The sequence below is a fragment of the Aptenodytes patagonicus genome, chromosome 24 (assembly GCF_965638725.1).
Source record: "Aptenodytes patagonicus chromosome 24, bAptPat1.pri.cur, whole genome shotgun sequence".
Classification (NCBI taxonomy): Eukaryota; Metazoa; Chordata; class Aves; order Sphenisciformes; family Spheniscidae; genus Aptenodytes; species Aptenodytes patagonicus.
The window spans coordinates 4,044,227-4,063,938 of NC_134972.1; the positions used below are offsets into that span (position 1 = coordinate 4,044,227).

Sequence of the window (19,712 nt, forward strand, 5' to 3'; positions counted from 1 at the left end):
GGGATCAGGGCATACCTTCCACACCACAGCCTGCAGAAAACTCCCACTGACATAACCGCATCCATCCCCGCTGCGTCCCCGCCGCCTCCCGTCTCCTTCAAAGCAGGACCAAAGTGGGTCACAGCTCAGATGGCAATCTGAAAGGAGAAAGACGCTGCAGCAGAGGCACGGGCAGGAGCTGTGTCAGCACCGAGCTGGCGCGGGCCCTGCGCAGGCAAGGCTGCACGGACAAGGTTTGCAGCCATTTGCTCTACAGATGCAAAACTGAGGATTTCAGCACTTCTGGCCATTCAGTCTGCCTAGCCAGTAACTGCTGTGGGGGAGGTGAGCACTGGGATGACAATTCCTGGCAACTGGTTTATCTACAGCATCCACCCACATCACAAAATCCCAAATTAGAAAGCATGTCTGTCTATCACAGGGTTCGTCTCTACAGAAACCAAACTCTTATTCCAGGGTTGCCTGTCGCTTCTGCAAGCAGCACCCGCTGTCAGAGGAGGGTTTCTCAATCTCCGCTAAGGCGAAAGGGGCACAGAAAGATTAAAAAAACAACATTAAATCAGTGTCTTGCGGTTTATGCTGCAGAGTGCTCTATGCCCAAGTGTTCGTCCACACCGCACGTGGGAGGCAACTGGCACGAAGGCACGTGCTTCCCGGTGATGCTGTGCCGACACCACACACCCCTGCCCGCCCGCCCGCATCCGGCTTAGGGGTGTAATGACCAGCCTGAAGTCAAGACTTAGGCTGGAGAGTTCTAATTAGCGCTGGCATCGCCTGCCTGCGATGGCATTTGGGCATGGATCCACTCGGGCTGCTGCCGGCTGCGAGGGCTGCGCAACCCTCCCGAGAGCTGCAGCTGCAGGCAGGGGCTGCAGGCAGGGGCTTTGTGCACCGGGGGCAGCGGGCAGGGCAGCAGGCAGGGCTGCGGGCAGGGGCTTTGCAGGCAGGGCCGCGGGCAGGGGTTGCAGGCAGGGGCTTTGCGGACAGGGGCTGCAGGCAGGGGCTTTGCAGGCAGGGGCTTTGCAGGCAGGGCCGCGGGCAGGGGTTGCAGGCAGGGGCTTTGCGGGCAGGGGCTTTGCAGGCAGGGTTGCAGGCAGGGGCTTTGCGGGCAGGGGCTGCGGGCAGGGTTGTAGGCAGGGGCTTTGCAGGCAGGGGCTTTGCGGGCAGGGGCTGCGGGCAGGGCTGCGGGCAGAGGCTTTGCGGGCAGGGGCCCGCTCCTTCCCCCGCCCGCCCCCACTCGTGACGGCAGCCGCGGCGGGGCCGGGCGCGGGGCGGGCCGGCCGGGGAGCGCCGCCCCGGGCTGGGCGGTCGCCGGGGCCGGGAGTAGGGCCTGCGCTGCCGCCCGGGCCGCGCCGCGCCGCCGGAGGAGCCGCCTCGGTAGCGGGGACCGCGCCGGCAGCCAGCCAGGTTGCGGGGGGGGGGGGAGTCGTACACCCGCGGACACGCGTGTGCGGGGGGGGGGGGGGGGGGCGCCTGCCGGGTCCGTCCCCCCGCGACCCCCGGCCCGGGCGGGCGCACCCGCCGCGGCAGACGGGGATTTTGGGGGAGCGTTTTCGATTGAGACGGAATAAGCATTTCTGAGGCCCTTTAAAGTCACCCACTCGCGTCTCCCGCCGTCTGTGCAGGAGCACCATGTCTGCTCAGGAGCAGCAACAGGCGCGGCCCCCCCTGCCCGCCGCGGCCGCCGCCTCGGAGGCGGCGGAGCTGGACGCCGCGAACAGATACGAAGCGGTTGTTCCCCACTGGTTTTACTGCAAGGTCACGGACTCCAGGGAGCGATGGATCCCGTTCAGCACGCAGGACTCGGAGAGGCTGGAAGAGGCTCACGGCTCAGGTAGGGTGAAAACATGCTTGGGCAGGGGCTGCCCCGTCAGGAGCCGCAGATAAAACTCCATCCACCTCCACGGGTTGGGGGATTTCACAGCACCGCTCGCCTTCAGCTCCTCTCATTTCTGTTTTTAAATTGCCCTTCGATTTTAAATACCTAGTCCCTGCTCTCAAAATCGCTATATGGACCTGGCCTGGTAAGGTCAATGGGAGAGCATCAGGTGCGTGCTCTAGGGAAACACTGTCCGGGTATCAGAGGGAAGTTCCCTGAACACATCCATGGCTTCCACCTGGGATGCAAAATTTTCCCTTGGGAATTTTAAATTGGGACTCTTTTTGGCAATGTGCCTACTCCTAGAGCTGTAAACGCATGAACAGCTAAGCTGTTTGGGTGCATTGAATGGTCTGACCTCATTCATTTGATATATTCTCTAAATTACATACAATCGTACTGCAAAGCACCCTTCTGGCGTGGATGGGGGAGTGCTAGGAGGATGGCAGAAATTCCACTGGGGAGATTTCTCCCGTGCGGACGCGCGGTGCTCTGCCTGCCTGCCTGCTCCCGGAGGGTGCTGCCCAAGCGGCGGGGTCTGCTCTGAGCGGCACCACTTGCGATGAGGCCCTCGTGCTGCCGAGCATCGCCTGCCTGTGCAACCCGCTGCCAGGACTGCGGTTAAAGCACCGCTGCTGCCGACGGCCGCGGGCAGAGCACCGATTGCCCAAGGGTTGCTCCCGTCCTCCCTCTCCCAGGAAGCTTCGGATTAGAGGCCGTGCCGCTGGTCCTCAGTGCGGCAGCCGAGCCGAGCACAGCCTGGCACGGGGCGCTCTGCCGGCAGCCTGGCCAGCGGGCAGACCAAAAAGGCAGCAGAACAAACAGAATTTGAAGTCCGTATTGGGATCTATGCAGAGTTCTCCGCTTCAGAGGGGAATGGCTTAGAGACCCGGAGACCCGCACCTCTACCGTTAAGCAATGCGCTTCCCAGGGCCACAAATTCACATTTTGCCATCTCAGTGAGGCAGGAAGAGTCCATGTAAGCCTGTGCCTGAACTAGAGAGGAAGATAAGTTGTAGCTTAATGCCTTCATCTTACCTTCTGCCTTTGGGGGAAGTTTGACTTGGGGCATCTCTCCTAGGATGCCTGCCGACGCTGTTCTCTGTGCTTGGGTACGGAGAACATTGGTGTCTACTGCTGTTGCTCATACATGCCCGTGTGTGCTGCCCGCAGAAGATGCTCCAGTCTCATCCCTCTGTTCTGGCGTGGTATACAGCTTTCTGGTAGCATGCCTTTCTGGTCCTCTCGCGATTAATTTCAGGCCTTGGTTCCTGCAGGGAGAGACAAAGAAGATCTGGTTGTCCCAACGTCGGGGGGTAGGTATGACGTGCATCTGAAGAAGAGGCAGCGTGTCGCAGTGTACTGGGAGGAGGAGGTATCTGAAGTACGTCGCTGCACCTGGTTTTACAAGGGAGACAAGGACAATAAGTATATCCCCTACTCGGAGACCTTCAGCGAAGAACTGGAGGTAAACACGCCTTTCCTGGTAGTATCCATCTTGCCGAGAAGCATCTTGGCTTCTCATTGTCAAATACTGGCCCCGATGTCCCAAACTCCGTACGGGGCAACTGGCACCACAGCCGTGCCTGAAGACATGAATTCAAAAGAGGCTTTGGTGTGGCGTTTTCGCAGCTGATTAACATAACTGTAAGCACTGCCACTGTCTCCCTCCCAGCCTGCTGTAGCTGGGCGGCCTCCCCTTCCTCCTGCCCGCGTCAGCATCCTTCTGCTACACGTTTAAGTGCCCGGGTGGTCTCGGCATGCCGTGCGGCTCTGGCCTTGCTTGCAGCCTCGCGCCAGCAGCTTTGGTCTGTTTTTTCCTGACCCTGTCTGCTCTAACTTCAGTTTGACTCTCCTTGTGAGAATCGTCCTCACTATGCTCATAGTTTCACCAAAGCCAAGGGAGTTGTGAATGCAAGAAAGAGAAATCATCGTTACAGGGACCCACTGAACGCTATGTAGAGACTTCAGTGGTCTGTACTGTTAGTGGCTGGAGACTTTTCTTTGGAAAGATATATATGTAGAGATATATAGATTTATGTATAAAAATAGACATCTTTACAATAACCTGAAGTATGAAAAAATACCATTCTAAATTGATGGGGAAGTCTGCTGCTGTTATTAAAGTGGGGGCTTCTTGGAAAGTCTCTAGCAGGTGATACTCAGATGACCCTGTTGCTCCTCCAGCTTGACCTGGCTGATTTCTCTGCCTCTTTCACAAAGTGTGTTGATAAGAGATACCGTAAAATGGGTGGGGAATGTCCCAAGTGATTGAATATTCATGGAATACCTTCAGCTGACTGACAGAGGGTGTTCTTTTCCTCAGGAAGCTTACATGATTGCTGTAACCCTGGATGAGTGGAAGAAGAAACTGGAGTCCCCTAGCAGGGAAATCATTATCTTGCACAACCCAAAGGTGAGGAGGGCCTGGTGTATTGACCAGGAAGGACATCCCTTCAGTTCTCTCGAGGGCCTGTCTTTATGCTCTGGCGTCATGCTGTTTCTTTTAACCACGTCTGCTGAGAAATCAATTCTGTCCAAACGGCATTCCCCTCGCCTACCTGCGCCAGAGTAGAGGGCAATGCCAGCAGAGAGTCTGCTTCACACCTTAACGTTTCTTTTCAACACACCTTTCATGCTCTTTGTGCAAAGGGCTCGTACCAGCGCTGTTAAACATTGCGGTCTGGTACCACCGCGTATCACCTACCAGCTGTTGTAGCAAAATTTCTCCTCTGCTTAACCGTGGTATGCAGTGCAGCTTAATGACAGGCTCTTCTTGTTTACAAGCTGATGGTGCACTACCATCCGGTTGCCACCTCCGATGACTGGGGCTCAACTCCTACGGAACAAGGTCGACCTCGGACTGTGAAGAGAGGAGTAGAAAACATCGCTGCCGAGATCCCCAATGGTGAGCTCGCTTCTCCCTCCCTTCCACCCATCCAAAGCTATAGGGTCTGTTTTCCAACCTGTTTTCTCTAAAAGACTGACAGAAGCTTCCATGATCCTTTAAATGAAGGGCACATCTAAAAATTTTGTGCCGAAAGGAACTGAATGGTTTTCAGAAACCTTCCTAGCAGCAGAGCCTGCAGCGTAAACAAATGCGCAGAGGAGGCAGACACATGGGGAGAAGGCGGTGCACTTCCAGCTCCTGCACTGAGACCAGAGCTGTTGAAAGCACTGTAGTGCCTGAAATCACCCCTGAGGTCTTGGCGTGTACGTTCGTAAAGGAGGAGTTTCTTTCCGTGGTAGGACACAGGGGTTTATCACTTACCTACATGCAGGTGACTTTCTGGCGCACGTGCTCTCCCCGTCTCTGAAGCTGTGTGTCAGCTCTGCCCCCTCCCAGCTGTCCCTGAGCTCCCGGTCAGGCCTCAGGACTTGTCCCCGTGGTGAGGACAGGCAGTTACTCCCATCTAACCCCTTCATTTGCCATGCGTGCATGCCTTCAGGAAAGTACGTATGCAAACTAAAGTGTGTGGGAAGTAGCGAACAAGACATAACTCCACCTGGTGCCTACCCGAGAGATGCAGCTACGCCGGGGCTGGGTGGCTCAGCAGAGCAGGCTGGGCACAGGGCAGCTGGTCCGAGTCCTCCTGGTCCTGCCTCTCCTGTGCTGAACGTGCCCCATGGCCAGGTGGGTGTGAACTGCGAGGACCATCCACTCCCGCTGAAGTGAGAACGGTGACAGAAGGGGGGACGAGCCGCCTCGCTTTTCTCTACTGTCCTGTCAATCCGGATCCATCCCAGGGTGGGCAGCTGAATTTAGCAGGACAAACAGTTCAGAAACGTGAGAAATCCCACTACCCTTTAGGCATAAAATCCAGGCACTAACTCAAGGTCTTTTTACCTGGCTGAGGTGAGTATGGGAGGCTCCACTCTCCTGCAGAGCATGTGGTTTCAGCGGGTCAGTTCCCCGTTAAGTGATGTCTCCCGCAGGGCCTGTGCTCTGAACTCTTCTTTCCTCCTTAGGAGAGCCGCTGCAAATTGATCACCTGGTTTTCGTGGTGCACGGGATCGGCCCAGCGTGCGACATTCGGTTCAGGAGCATCGTCCAGTGCGGTAGGTGTGGAGCCCGGCCGGCGTGCTCTTCCCATACGCCGCTTTTAGCGGAGCCAGTAAACCCTCATCTGCACGGACAATGTGAAACACTGTCAGAGTGCATTCAGTCCATCCCGACACTCACGCTGGCAAGCACACGGTCAAATCTGCTGACTGCAGTGGGGAGCGTGAATGCAACGCTCACTAACCCATTAAATCCTACCATCTGGAAAAGGTTTGGGCAACCACTTTTCATCACTGTGTTCTGCTGCTGCTCAAAATAGTGAGTTTCCCAAATCGGATACAGATTTTCCAAGTAACTGTCTAAACCTGCTAAACTAATTAGTAACCTGTTCAGTCTGTTGCTACAGGTTAATCTCACTGGGTGAAGTCTAACAGGCAACACCCCATCCAGCAGCCTCTGGGGTGATTCTGGACCAAAACCAGGAATGCTGCTTCTGGCTCAGGAAATCCCCAAGCTGCAAATGCCCGGAGGTTAGGAAAGCGTGCAAGAAGTATTGCTGTCTTACACACTCCTCTAAGCATCCACTGTTGATCAATATTTGAGACAGGGTACTAAACCAAGTAACTCTGATCTGACCTGTTAATTATTATTTGCTCAGAGCGCTTCAGTTCTGTAGGAGAGGTGATCACTGAAACTGCCTGGAAGCCTGACATGATTTAACTCATAGAAATCAAGGGAGCTGAGATTTTTCACAGCAGACTGCCTTTAGTTCCTATAAAATATACCTTTGCTTTAATGCAGTCTATTCTGTATGTTCATCTGATGAAACTATTTTCAAGGCTGCTGACCATTTGAAATGAAGGAAATGAGCCTTTCTCCCTGAGAACTGAAGTAATTTCAACTTCATCTCTTCCCTTAGGATTCCCTTTCTAACACATGCATCTTCGCAACAGATTTATTTTTTTTAAATTCCTAAAAGTACCTTTCTTATCCTGACTGCTGTGTTAAAGCCCTCCCCATGTGGAAAGGAGGCTTAGGACAGTGAAATCCAGTAAACGCACATGTAAGGACATGGAGCCTTCCCCTGATCTTGTAGTTAAAGATTCAAGGTCTTAGGGTAGCAGCAGCAGATTAAAGACCCTGGTGGGATTTCCCCGGTAATGATCTTTTCTTTTATCTTATTAAGTGTTGTTGGTGCAGCAGGCTTGCCCTGTAGCCGGGTGGATCTCGGTAAGAGTTCGTGCTCTTTTCCAGTGAATGACTTCAGGAATGTTTCCCTGAGCATGCTGCAAGCGCACTTCAAGAAAGCCCAGGAGCAGCAGCAGATCGGCCGGGTGGAGTTCCTACCTGTGAACTGGCACAGCTCCCTCCACTCCACCGGGGTGGACGTGTAAGTGTCCCAGACAGCCATCTCCTCCGGTGCCAGTGTCCGTGGGAGTGGCAAAGCGCACAGACAGCCCCCTCCTGCGTAAACTCTGTTTTTTCTGGTGGCCGCTGCAGGCAAAGGGAGAGCTGTGAGTGTTTAAGGCTGTGAGCATGCAGGGGTAAGCAGGATAGACGAGGTCCCGTAGAGCACCTCCGTGCCAGACCCCGTCCCCACTGTCTTTTCGCAGCCCTGTTTTGCAGAGCACAGCAGGTGCCTGCTCTGATCAGCATCCAGCTGGAGAGAAAAGGCTTCTGCCTTTCCCTGGCTAATATCAGGAGGGACCGTGGACATCCACACCTTGCTAAAGGCCTCTGGAAACTGAGTACCCAGTTTCTGCACTCAAGCACTGCTCTGCAGTGCCCTAGGAAGGGGAGAGAGCAGGTTAGGCTCCTGGGGAAGAAAGACCACGCTCATTTCTCCTGCCTGGAACGTAAGAGCACACAGGCCGTGCCCTACCTTCGGTCTTGGCATGAGCTGAGGGTCTGGATAACAACACACGTCCTTTGAGACAGAGGCAATCCTTCTCTGAACTTATATTTTGCCTTAGAAACGTGGTGGGGTTCACTGGCACCTCTAACTGCAGTTCCCTCTCTCCTCTTTTCCCCCCATAGTGACCTGGAGCGAATCACTTTGCCGAGCATCAATCGCCTTCGTCACTTCATCAACGACACCATCCTGGACGTTTTCTTTTACAACAGCTCCACCTATTGCCAGACCATCGTGGACACGGTGGCGTCCGAAATGAACCGCCTGTACCAGCTCTTCCTGCAGAGGAACCCGCTCTTCAAAGGGGGGGTCTCCATTGCAGGGCACAGCTTGGGTAAGGGGTTTCACCCGCGGGTCCCGTGAGTGTCACCGTACTGTGGGAGCAGGGAGGGTACCGGTCTTTCATCCCAGAAAGGAGATGGCTCGGGGCTTTTCCCCGATGAGATGCTGATGCTCTGTCTGCCTGCACCTGGTTTCTAGGGTCGCTCATTCTGTTTGATCTCCTGACGAACCAGAAGGCTGCTCCCGAGGAGGACGAGCACAGCGAAGAGGTACGCGCTGTCCGGCAGCCTCTGGACCCGTGGGGTACTCCTGCAGCACTTGCACGGGTAGCTGTGCCGGTGCAGCGTCACACCAACCTCCTGCTTCTGCGGCTGCTTGGGGAAGGGGGAGAGTCTCCAAAATGCACAGGAGAAAGTGAGTGAGCAAAAAGCATGATCCCTAATGGCTCTATTCACAGGGGTCCAGGACAACCTCAAGCAACAGGGGTATTGAGGAAGTAAAAGAAATCCTGAAGAAGCTGGAGCTGTCCGAATATTGTGATGTTTTTGAGAAGGAGAAAATGGACAGGCAAGCACTGGTAAGGAGCTCTCCTGTTTTGCTGCCTCTTGTGTTTCTTCTTTGCTGTTCTTCCCAGTCCTCCCGCCCTGTGCACTTCTTGCTGGTACTGAGTCACTCGCACATGAAATGTCTCTTGAGGAGTGCCGCAGGAACAGAATTACAGAGAGCAGAAATACCTCCCCGCACACACCTCTCTGCTCCTGTACTAATATCTGCATTGCTTATTTTCCAGTTCTTGTGCACAGAGAAAAACCTTAAAGAAATGGGAATTCCCTTAGGACCAAGAATGAAGATACTTCATTACATCAGCTCCAAGACGGAGATGCAGGTTTGTCTTCTGCATGGCTTGTGTTCATCCAGGTCACATCCCATCGCTCTCAAGACAAGGACCAGCCTTCACCACTTAGGGTCACCCTGCTAGCCGGGATGCGAGGACTCAGTCCCTGAGCACCCCGACCTCCTCGTTCCTGGCCATCCTTGCTCAGGCGGCTCTCACGGGCTCGTGTTTGGCCGTGGCGACAGAGCTGCTTGCTGCTCCTGCATGTTACACTGGTGTTACAGGTGTTACCCTACTGCAGGGTCACTTTATCCCATGGCCTGTAAGGGTGATCACAGAGCAGGAGGACTTGTTAATGGTGGTAGAGGCTGAAGTTAGTGATGCCAGCTAGAGAGGTGGTCGGCTGGGGAAGGATGGTGCTGCCAAGACTGCCCTGGTTCTGGAGGATAAGGGATGCCGGGCAGTTCGCTGCCTCCTGTACTTGCTCACGGGGGGTAGGACGGGCCGTGGTGTGGGCTCGCTGCAGGAGCTTTGCTAGCAGGGTTTCCCGGTTGTGTTGCTGCAGGACCAGAGCACAGCAGCTCCCGGGCACAGCGGGGAGTGCAGAGCGGAGCCTGGGTCCCCACTTCAGCATGACCTGGACAGCACAGATGATGGCAGGAATTGCCAATACCGGGATGTTGGCTTAGGACAGGTAACTACCGAGCTTGGCACCGTGCTCTAACTGCAACAATGAGGTGCTCGTAACACCAGCATGGAGTTTGTCTCATGAAACAAATCCGAATCTCCCTCTCTCCTAGGTCTCGGCAAATTATCCTCAGCTAAACTACAAGCCCACCATCTTCTTTGCTTTTGGGTCTCCCATCGGGATGTTTCTCACGGTGCGAGGAGTGAAGCGGATCAACCCAAACTACAGCCTGCCCACCTGCAAAGGCTTCTTCAACATCTTCCACCCTGTAGGTATAAGAACCAGAGCCTTCCTGCGTGAGACGCGTGGAGCATGAGCCCTGGCTCACTGTCCCCCTCCTCCGTACAGTTTGACCCGGTGGCGTACAGGATTGAGCCCATGATCGTCCCAGATCTGGAGTTTGAGCCCATGCTGCTGCCTCACCACAAAGGCAGGAAGAGAATGCACCTAGGTAAGGTAAAGGGCAGCCCCTCTCCCCCTGCCCTGTGCAGCTGCTGCAGCCCCCAGCCTGACACCGACCCCTCCTGCCTTTCAGAGCTGAAAGAAGGGCTGACTCGCATGAGCGTGGACCTGAAAAACAACTTGCTGGGGTCCCTGCGGGTAGCCTGGCAGTCCTTCACTCGAGCCCCGCTGCCAGCCGTGGAGGCGGCAAGTACCGACGCCGAAGCGGAGGCAGAGGCTGGTGTGGAGAAGCAGCCAGGTCGGTGGTGCGCGCAGGGCGGTGGGGAGCCGGGGATGCAGCACTGTGACCTGCCCACTGAGCAGCGCGCTCGGGCTCCCTGCAGCCACGCCAGCGAGGTGTCCAACCTGGCATCAAACCCAGGCGCTGCTGCCCTTTTCTGTGCTCAGCAAAGGGATTGCCTTTGAGCTGCGGATGCCCTTGGCTCTCCAAATACTGTGGCCTTCCCCTGTTATTACCTGATGAAGGGGGAGAAGAGGCAACCTGCCTGGTCAGTAACGGCCTCCTGGGGGTCTCAGCACACCACATCACTTTGTAAGCCTGCCAAGCCTGTCACCCTTCTCTAGCTGTCTCTTGCAATACTGTTTCCCAAGAGAGAGCCCTGGGGGGAAGGACCGAGCACTTAAGCTGCCTCTCCTCTGCAAGAGCCCACGGTGGGGCAAAGGGTGGGCACGGTGATGCTGTTGTACTTTCATGGCTGCTGGTACCCCTTGGCTGAACCACATTGCTCTTCTTCATTCCTTCAAGACACAAAGCCAGACGAGACCCCCGCAGCAGTGAAGGAAGAGGCCTCCCTCGTTAATGTGGGGAGGCTGAACGGAGGGAATCGCATAGACTACGTGCTGCAGGAGAAGCCAATAGAGAGCTTTAATGAGTATTTATTTGCGCTACAAGGGCATCTCTGCTATTGGTAAGCTTCTGCATAACCGTCAAAGCTTCAAATTCCTGTCTGATGTAAGCAGAACGCCATCATTTTTAAAGCCAACGTAATAAGAAAAGCCTTAACTAAGTAAACAAGATATGCTCCTGCCTATAATGCAGGCACAGCAGGTGGGTAGGGACAGAGGAAGGAGACCATTGACCATTGTAGTAGGAGACCATTGTAGTTCTCCTTGTCTAGTACTGCCTGCATTTGCTGAGCACTGCATCTATCCCATAACCATCATGGATGTCCTGACAGAGCAGGGGGAAGTGTCCCCCTCTAATTCCCATGTCCTCCTCCTCCAGGGAGTCGGAAGACACCGTTCTGCTGGTTCTGAAGGAGATCTACCAGACACAAGGTATTACACTGGATCAACCTTTGCCAGGAAGCCAATGACCAACCTGTGCTGTTCTGGCCGCTTGAGGTAAGTCAAGCCTTGAGGTAGTCTTGCCTACACCTTCCTTCCGCATTTCCTAGGACAGCTCAGAGGACATCAGTCCCTTTGAGGGAATAATATTCCTTATTTACAGCGCTGTGTCTAAGGCAGGAGTTTGTGTCGGGTTTTTTCTTTGGCCTGTCAGCGTGTTTGGCTTCTTTCCTCTTACCCTGCACATAAGCACTATCAGACACGAGGAGAGCTAATAAACTGCTGCTGCTGACGATAAGGGTAGCAGCAACTGTGCACGGTTACGATCAGTTCGGTCCACCAAGGGAACGACCAGCTGTGTGCTCGTACTCCCAAGCCTCCCAGGCTAAACATTTCTTGTAGACAGGTAGCGAACCAGAGTGTGGACCCTGCGGTTCTCGCAGGGGTGCTTCCACCCTCTGCTGCTAATTGCTGGCCGAGGGTAGACTAGGGGTAAGGCGCATCCTTATGTTTTCTTGCCCTCAAAGCCTAACGCTGGTAATTGCTGGGTGCGGGAGGCGGGGCTGGGTGGATTTTGGTCCGCCCTAGTGCAGCTATTCTTATGTTCTCCTTTTGCTTTCATAGATCCAGTTCAACCGAGTACTCACCAGGAAAGTCCAGATTTCTTCTCTGCCTTCCTCTCTCCTCTGCTGCTGTGTTCCCCGCATGCTGCTTCCCAAGTACTTGCTGCTACCTGGAGATAAGGATCATTTTCCTCCATTTTGGGTAGGGGCGGGGGAAAAAATATCAAGGGAAAACACTTCCGCTCAAGCACACACAGCACTTGCACGGTGACTCCCTGTGGCAACATGTACTTTTAACCCTCCACCTTGTAAGTTATCACGCTAGCTCCTCTAGCACGGAAGCAGACTAGCTGTCTGGGCTAGGAACTGACATCGAGGGCCTGACTCTGCTCCTGCCATAGTGAGGAAACTCGCAGCTTGTGACCTTGAGGAATAAAAGCCTTAAACACGTAGCGTGGAGAGAGCTATAGCAGCCTTGTCGAGCAAAGGAGATTGCCGACTTCTCCCTGCCGTAACACAGAGCACCAGGCGCAAGGACTGCGGTCTTTGGGAGGTGAAGCCCAGGGCACAGGCGTCTGCTGTTAAGCGAGCAGGAATGTGTCTACCAGCCATTCTCATCTCCTTGAATTGCTGCTGCATGGTTTGTGCACCCGTGAGCCGTGCCAGGCAGGACTGCCCCATAAAACAACTTGTGAGAGCGGCATGTTTGTGCGCACTTGACCCAGGTGCTTCTGCCTGCTGTAGTGACTTCTCAGCATCCTCACCCAGCCCACGGCGGCCAACAAACCAAGGGCCTCCCTGAGGCACTGCCTGCATCTTGTGTGGGACCAAGCTAGTGGCCAGGTGTAACTATACAGGAGGAAGGCTTCACCTCCAGATCAAACCACAGCTATACTGGGGGAAAGCAGCTGCTCCTCAGCAGCGCCCAGGCAATTCGGAGGCCTGGAGGGACAGCCCTCCTGTGCTTTGCAGGGGCATGGAGCAACACTACCGTCCTGCTGCTGCTTTCAGCGTGGCTACAGGGGCCTCATGCCAGCCAGGCTCGTCATTGTTCTTGGTTTTAAATACACAAAATGCAGCCAGCGAAGTCGGAGCTCAGATCCGTAGGCTCTGGACACTGTGCCCCAATGACCCCACGGAAGAAACGACACCAGCTCTGCAGGCAGTTCAGTCTGCAGGTGCCTGTGGCGTGCTAGCTCTGCTCCAGGGAGGATGGGGCCAGAGAGCCTCCGGTGATCCCCCCTTGCGACCAAAACCCCCCAGGCTGACTCACTGGCTGGGCTGAGGCTGGAGCTTTGGGGTAAGGCAGAGGCAGACCCTTCCATGATGTGTAAGGTCATTGCCGTGACAGCCTTCGGAAAGAGCCAAACCACTTTCCCTCCCACTGACTTTTGCCCTGCATGGGGTAAGGAGCCTTTTTTCCACAGCCTGTTTGTTTGTCCTCCGTTGTACTACATTATTTGCACTATTTGAAAGGTTTTGTTTGCAGCCTACAACCCTCCTCCCACCCCAAAGGAACTGAAGCTGTTCTTTTACCTGACTGCAGAAACAGACATGCTGCTCAGTCGGCGCCTGAACTACTGATTGCTAAAGTGTCTCCTACAAGAGTAGGAAAAGGAACAGTCTTAACACGGGACACTCTCATGATCAGCTTTTTAAGTTATGCACTTTGTAAAAAAAAAAAAAAAGTTAAATACATTTTAAATGTTATTTAATGTCTTTTCCAGTAAAAGCCAAAATAAATAAGTAGATGACTGTGGTGTGTCCATGTTTGGGGGGAGAGGGAGGGGAGGGGGCTGAAGAATTCACATGTGCACAATTTTAGGGGAAAGTAAAGCTATTTCTGTAGCTTCTGTTGAAGTTGCAGGGTCATAGAGGGCTTACGTGGCCCAAACTGGAGACGATGGGGTGGTGTTTTCATTACTGTCATGTCCTGAGGTTGGCAGAGGCACACGTGCCTCGCTCTGCTACAGCTTCGCCTTTGCTGTTTGCATGTACGTACACTTGATCAAGAGTACACTTATCTATGGAGGAGACTAGTGACAAATAACTACTTACAACAGTCCTGCCATACAGCTGTGCCTTGGATTTCTCAGCAGCACTCTACCCTTCCATTGTCTGAGAAAAGAAACCACGGTGTAGAGAAACAAGCACCTCTGAAGGGATGCTTTCAGACACCATTTCATTTTCTGCTGATTGTCATCTCTTTACAACTGTATTAAAGCTGCAAGGAAAGAAATACAAAATAAACACCCACCTAGAAACCCCTGCAGATACACCAAAGGAAATGGTTTATACAGCAATAAACCCAGTCCTTGAAGTAAAGCTTTTAGTACCACAGCTCATTAAAAAAATTAAACTCCTTTATTTGGCAAATTAGAAAAAATCAGGGCTAGCACAATAATACAAATAACGATCATGCTAGTTTCATCTTCCCTCTCCCCCACTTAATCCATGGTTAAGGACTGCAACCTCGCGCTCATTACTCCAAATTAGCTCAGCTGCGATTGAAAAGACAGACTTAAACCCGGCGCCAGGAGCAGGTCCTGCACTTCATTTCAACGTACGCTTCTCATGAGAAGAGATGGGACAGCTCGGCTGGATTGAAAGGAGATGACTGATGGCGCCTTCTGGACTGGACACAAGAACAACCACTGAACGGGGCACACCAGATTGTCACATTTTTCTTGCTTCAGGACCTTTCGTACCTGGGCTGTCCTCCCACAGGCTTGCACACCGAGTGCCTCGCTCGCTTCACAGCGGGCCTGAAGGGAGGGACGTCTACAAAATTTGGTTAATGAAGCAACACCTGACCCCTGAGCAGGACAACTTACCAGCACTGCAAAGAACGCCTGCCTGGGTTTCAGGTTCATCCTCATTTGAGCCACTTCTTGCAGACCAACCTCCCCAAAGCCTTCTCCTGTCCTAGCACTCAAGGAGCAGCAGGAAAGGTGCCGGCAGGACAGAGCCCATCGCTATATATCTAGGTGAAAGCTGGAAGCTGCAGGCTTTTCTTGGTGCACCAGCTGTTGTTTGGATTTGTACAGAAATGGTTTGTGGCACATGGAGTCCATCAGAGGAGGGTAATACTGCCTGTAGCAGAGGTACGCAAGCACGAAGCCGATCGCTGAACCAACCAACACATCTGCGGGCAAGACCAGAGGAGAGATAACTTCCCTTTACCCTCCCAATCCTCGTCAGTGAATTCTCCAGCAGGCAGCTTTTCAGCCTGCTCAGAGCTGGGCTGGATCGGCAACTTGACCCTTGGCTATAAAACTGAGCTTGGCATATATTTCAAAAACAAAGAGAAAGGCATCATCACCTTGCAGGCAGCAAAAAAATTACCACTGGAGGAGTAATCAAAAAACCCAAGTTGCCATCATGGGCTCTGAACTCCGCTGCAGCAACATGGACCCTCCCCACGCTCAGAGTGCCCCCGCTCAGGGCACCCAGTCGTGGCCCCCGTCCAGGTCCGGAGGCAGACGCCGACCCACCTTGCCAGTGGTGCTTGTAGTCGCAGGTGCGGGACACGGCGATGAGGGTGGCGAGGAACAGTGGGAGGAGGAAGGTGCAGAGCCGCAGAGCCCTGCCTCCCTGGCCAGGAGTGAAGCAGCGCAGCTTCCCGGCTATGTAGAAGGCAGAGAAGGAGAGACCAGCAAAGGCAACTGAAAGAGAAGCATGTCGCTTCAGAAATGGCTCCGGGCTCTGCTGTGGGCCCTCAGCCAGACCTTCACCCTCTCCCCTGCTGCAGTGGAGGGGCTGAAGGAGGACATCTGTCCTGCCCACACGAGCCAAGGGAAGCACCAGCTCGTGAGCGACAGAGGAGCCATAGAAGCTGGTACTTGGCAAGCATCCCTCCTCCCAGGAGTTACAGACAGCTTCAGATTACATTTGTCACCCCACTGCTTTGCAGAGGGAAAGCTGGGGCCCCCAAGCAGGCCAGTGAATGTAGCCAAAGCCATGGGGTGCATGAAAGCAAACCCAAGCTGCTCTCCCCACGGACTTCTGCTCACCACGGTTCATTGTCTGGGGCTGCAGTGGGTAGGGGACATAGAAAACTTACACGAAGCGTGTCCGCTGGGGAAGCTTTTGCGTCCCTCAGTCACTATGCCAGGGTCGCCTGTGCACACCAGCTCCGCGTTTGCTCGTCCGTCTGGGAAGCATCGATAGAAGAAGTCCGGCCGTGGTCTACAACAGAGAACAAAGCACATAGCCCTCGGGCGTGCAGTGCTCCCAGCACTGTGCTCAGGAGACATGCGAGCACCCAGCCCTCCCACGGAGCACCCACGTCCGAATGCAGTCGCCAGCCACCTTGCACAGCTCCCTCCATTGCACAAAGGGAAGGCGGCGCGACCCAGGCTGCGAGAAATACAAAACTGAGCATCGCACCCAGCTCCACTCCTGCCTGGGCAGGCAGGGCTCGGCAGACGAGAACCAGGCTGCAGCAGCACACCCTCACTGGCCCCACTGCTGCTTAGGCAGGACCTGGTTTAGCCCCTGGGGATTAGCACTGTGCTGATCCTCCCCATCCAGCCCAGTGGAGAAAATGCCTTACAAGAACCGAATTTCCATGCGGCCTCAACACGCCCTGGTTGCACAGCCTGCGGGCACACCGGAGCAAACCTCTCAGGCTGCAGCTCGGCACAGGTAACGTTTTGCTACCCTGACCACATGGCTCGGGGAGATGAAACCATCCCATCCGCTCCCTGTATGCATGCCAAAGTGCTCCTCCCTGGCACAGGCCTGAACGAGCCCATCTAAATGATGCCCGGAGACAGCAGGTCCCCGCCAGTGTTTGGTTTAATATTTAATTGTCTTTACAGCTAGAAAAAACACATTCTTTCCAGGCTGAGTATGTCCAACCTCAGCTTCTGGCCCTTGCTCCTGCTCCTGTAGCTCTACCACTGCGCAGACGTGCCTCCCCTCCCTGTACGGCGCAGCTCGGAATAAGCCAGTTTCTCACCTCCCCACAATGAGCTTCAGGGCATTTGTAAAAACCCCATTCAGGGCGAGAGCAAGGCTGGCAGCTAGGAGAGAGCAGAGAGGTCACGTCAGCATCACCCCCACCTGAATGTGCAGCTTGGAGGCACATTCAGGCACAGGCAGTGCTCAAACTTCAGCTGGAGCCACACAGCCCTGGCACAACACTTGTGCCCCAGCAAGAGCAAAGGACTCATCTGTGAGGCCCCTGGCTCACAGCCACAGCATCAGGGCAGATCCCTCGGGGGGCTGCAGCTCTCTGGGATAAGAAGGAGCTCACCTAGGCAGGCTTCCCGCGTGTCTTCTCGGTCGGCATTCATGAACACCCTTGCCAGGACAATGAGCAATAAGGGAGACAGGAATGCGATGAACTGCCACAAAATGAGAAGTTTGTTAGGTGTCTGTTACCAAAGCAGATTTAAGCACTCTCACCAGAACACAACAGCAATTGCTCAAGGAGGCTACACCTTCCTTCCCCAAAGCCAAGCAGCAACCTGTCCTCTCCGCACGCAATTACGCTTCCATCAGAAAGCAAAACCAACCCCAGCTGTATTTGCAGCAAACCCTGGCTAACCCTGTGCTCCCCAGAGCATGGCTGTTCCTCCCGTTTGTCATCCAGTGGCAGCGCCTCACGTACAAAAGCAAGCCCACGGGTCGCTGGACGTTGTCTGTACCGATGCATGAGAAAAAAAAACACCCAGGCAGCGTAAATAATGCAGTGCACTAAAAAGCCCCTCTCTGCATCCCACTCCTTCCCGTGCTTCGCCCACTGAGTGCACACGCTCAGCAGAGCAGCAGAGCCTTCCCTCCTCTGAGAAAAGCCCAGCACGTCCTCAAGCTCTCAAATAGCACCTCTGGCACGAGAGCGCTGCTCTGGCTGGCTTCACGTCACTCCTGCCTGCAGCTCCCTCCTCTTCTGCTTGCGGGTATCCCTTCACAGTATCAGCCACAGCACCTCAACTCTCCCCATCCCTGCAAGCACAAGGATTAGCTCTTTGTCAGCAGCACCCATGCCGCTTGTCAGCAAAAAATACAGGAGCCGCTGATTCAGAGAAAACCAGTTATCATTCACAACATCTCAGCGGCGACTGCTGCTGTGGGATTTCACCCCGGGGACGTCCACAGTGTGTCTGACAGGCTCCCAAGGAGTCTGCTACCACCTGAAGTCCGGCATACATCGTACTTTACACCGCCAAATCCAAACGCTACACCAAGGTTTTGTCCTTTAATGATTAGTGCCTACCTCTTGCAGAAAATCAAAAGTGCTATTTGCTAAGAAAGTGGATGCTTGCCCAACCCGGGAGCCACAGCATCTCACCGAACACCCCTGCTTCAGAGGAAGAGACAACCCCTTTAACGGACTGTTGTCCGCTTGAAATCCAACACTTACAGTTTTATATCAAACCCTTTTAACAGAGCCTAGAGACCTAGGGAAAACATCTTCACAATAAAATTATAATAAAACTTTGCTGAAAATAGCTATTTTAAAGCAAAGTGTTCCCTGATAACGAGAGATGTGCTGTCCTCTGTGGTCCTAGTAATCGGGACGTGAAATTGATTATGAACAACAGTGAAAAGTCCCCGCTAGTTTTTATAAACTTAGTTAAAACCCCAAAGACAACCGTGGGTGGTAAAGCCTAAATAAATGACAAAAATGACTGTAAATGTTGTCTAGTTTGCAATAATATAATGCACTCTCAGTAACGTGCATTAAGAACTACCGGTATTCGCAATACAGCCTTTTAGCTAGTAGCTTTGCTTTAAAAGGATAGTTTGCAATCAGAGGAAAGACTAAGTAAATACAGGAAACCGCTGAACTTACAAACATGGGTACTGTGGGTACATGATCCGCTTCTACGTAGGGGTTTTTATAAAGCCACATCTCTTCAGGCTGTACCACGCGCTGAAACGGAGGCAAAAACTCCATGACCCTGGAGAGGAAAGAGAAAAAGAAAATCAGATTTTGGGCAGGCTGCGCCCAGAACCTGCGGTTCAGAGAGACCGGGCGAGCGGGAGCTCTGCCTCCCCCCGTCGCACGGGAGGGGACGCGGACCCGGGGGCCCGGGAGGGCTGAGACGCTCCGGGGCTGCCGGCGTGCTGCCCCCGGGGCCGGGCGAGCTCCGGCAACGCCTGGGTCGCGCCCCGCGGGGCGCGGGCGGGCCGAGGCCGCCCGGCCGGGCCCAGGAGCCCCCGCCGCGGGGCGACGCCGCCCCCCGCCCGCACTCACGCGAAGGCGGCCAGCAGCAGGGCCCGCACCGCCGCCTCCGCCGCCAGCTCCGCCGCGCCGCCCGCCCGCCGCATGGCCGCCCCGCACCGCCGACGTGGCGCCGCCGCCCCCCCCCCCCCGGGGCGGAGCGGCCCGGCCCGGCCCCTCCTTTCCCCGCCGCGGGAGCGGGAAGCCCCGGGGCGGGGAGTCCCCTCGTCCCCCCACAGGGGCCCGGCTCCCTCGGGAGCGCGGCCCCGGAGAGGGGGAGCGGCGGCTGCGGCAGGAGGCGATAGGGACGGGACGGCGCTTTCCGAAGCAGCCGAGCCCCTGCAGAGCCGCGGGCCCGGCCTCGCAAGCCCCGGCCTCCACCCTGCGAGGGGGGTCCTGCCGCCGCCCCCGTCCGCGGAGCCCGGCGCTCCCCCGGCAGCGGGGGCCCTGCCGGGCCAGCGAGAGGGATGGACGAGGCTTTCGTCGTCGGAACATTCAGAACGATTTATTGAAGTCAACCTCAAGCAAAAGTTCAAATCAGTGGAATGTCATTAAAAACCTTTCCAAATTAATCCTCACGGAAGCAAAAACACATCTGAATTCCAAAGTATTTGTAAAATAAAAAAG

The 19,712-nt window shown here is 54.7% G+C and overlaps 2 protein-coding genes across 5 annotated transcripts; one reads left to right on the forward strand and one right to left on the reverse strand.

Moving 5' to 3' along the window:
* The first annotated feature begins 1,358 nt into the window (after positions 1–1,358).
* Positions 1,359–13,667, forward strand: DDHD2 (DDHD domain containing 2). The gene is made up of 18 exons (XM_076358814.1): positions 1,359–1,407; positions 1,626–1,834; positions 3,157–3,347; positions 4,206–4,295; positions 4,667–4,787; positions 5,849–5,938; positions 7,137–7,272; positions 7,920–8,128; positions 8,275–8,345; positions 8,534–8,653; positions 8,867–8,962; positions 9,477–9,605; positions 9,712–9,867; positions 9,948–10,050; positions 10,135–10,299; positions 10,807–10,969; positions 11,287–11,405; positions 11,973–13,667. Exons 2-17 carry the CDS (start codon positions 1,633–1,635, stop codon positions 11,375–11,377), a joined length of 2,133 nt encoding a protein of 710 aa, XP_076214929.1. The 5' UTR covers positions 1,359–1,407; positions 1,626–1,632; the 3' UTR covers positions 11,378–11,405; positions 11,973–13,667.
* On the reverse strand, positions 13,606–19,192 carry PLPP5 (phospholipid phosphatase 5). 4 transcript variants are annotated; one of them, XR_012997054.1, is made up of 8 exons: positions 19,119–19,192; positions 18,714–18,822; positions 17,172–17,262; positions 16,875–16,938; positions 15,975–16,099; positions 15,406–15,576; positions 14,746–15,056; positions 13,606–14,135 (listed from the first exon to the last, which is right to left on the reverse strand). XR_012997054.1 is itself a non-coding variant. In XM_076358815.1 (7 exons), the coding sequence occupies exons 1-7, from the start codon at positions 19,190–19,192 to the stop codon at positions 14,887–14,889; spliced, it is 804 nt and encodes a 267-aa protein (XP_076214930.1). In that variant the 3' UTR covers positions 14,257–14,886. The 4 variants fall into 4 exon arrangements, 3 of the variants coding, with proteins under 3 accessions (XP_076214930.1, XP_076214933.1, XP_076214931.1); XM_076358815.1 differs by lacking the exon at positions 13,606–14,135 and having other exon boundaries at positions 14,257–15,056; XM_076358818.1 differs by lacking the exon at positions 13,606–14,135 and having other exon boundaries at positions 14,257–15,056; positions 15,406–15,537; positions 19,119–19,175.
* Between the last annotated feature and the right edge of the window lie 520 nt (positions 19,193–19,712).

What these genes read in the sequence shown, in the direction of transcription:
- DDHD2 (XM_076358814.1), top strand. Translation starts at nt 1,633, where the DNA reads ATGTCTGCTCAGGAGCAGCAACAGGCGCGGCCCCCCCTGCCCGCCGCG. An exon ending in CACTCCACCGGGGTGGACGT is followed by an intron (nt 7,273 to 7,919) that starts GTAAGTGTCCCA and finishes TTCCCCCCATAG; the next exon opens with TGACCTGGAGCGAATCACTT. An exon ending in TCTTCAACATCTTCCACCCT is followed by an intron (nt 9,868 to 9,947) that starts GTAGGTATAAGA and finishes TCCTCCGTACAG; the next exon opens with TTTGACCCGGTGGCGTACAG.
- PLPP5 (XM_076358815.1), bottom strand. Translation starts at nt 19,192, where the DNA reads ATGCGGCGGGCGGGCGGCGCGGCGGAGCTGGCGGCGGAGGCGGCGGTG. An exon ending in TACCCACAGTACCCATGTTT is followed by an intron (nt 17,263 to 18,713) that starts GTAAGTTCAGCG and finishes ATTTTGTGGCAG; the next exon opens with TTCATCGCATTCCTGTCTCC. An exon ending in CTGAAGCTCATTGTGGGGAG is followed by an intron (nt 16,100 to 16,874) that starts GTGAGAAACTGG and finishes TCTCTGTTGTAG; the next exon opens with ACCACGGCCGGACTTCTTCT.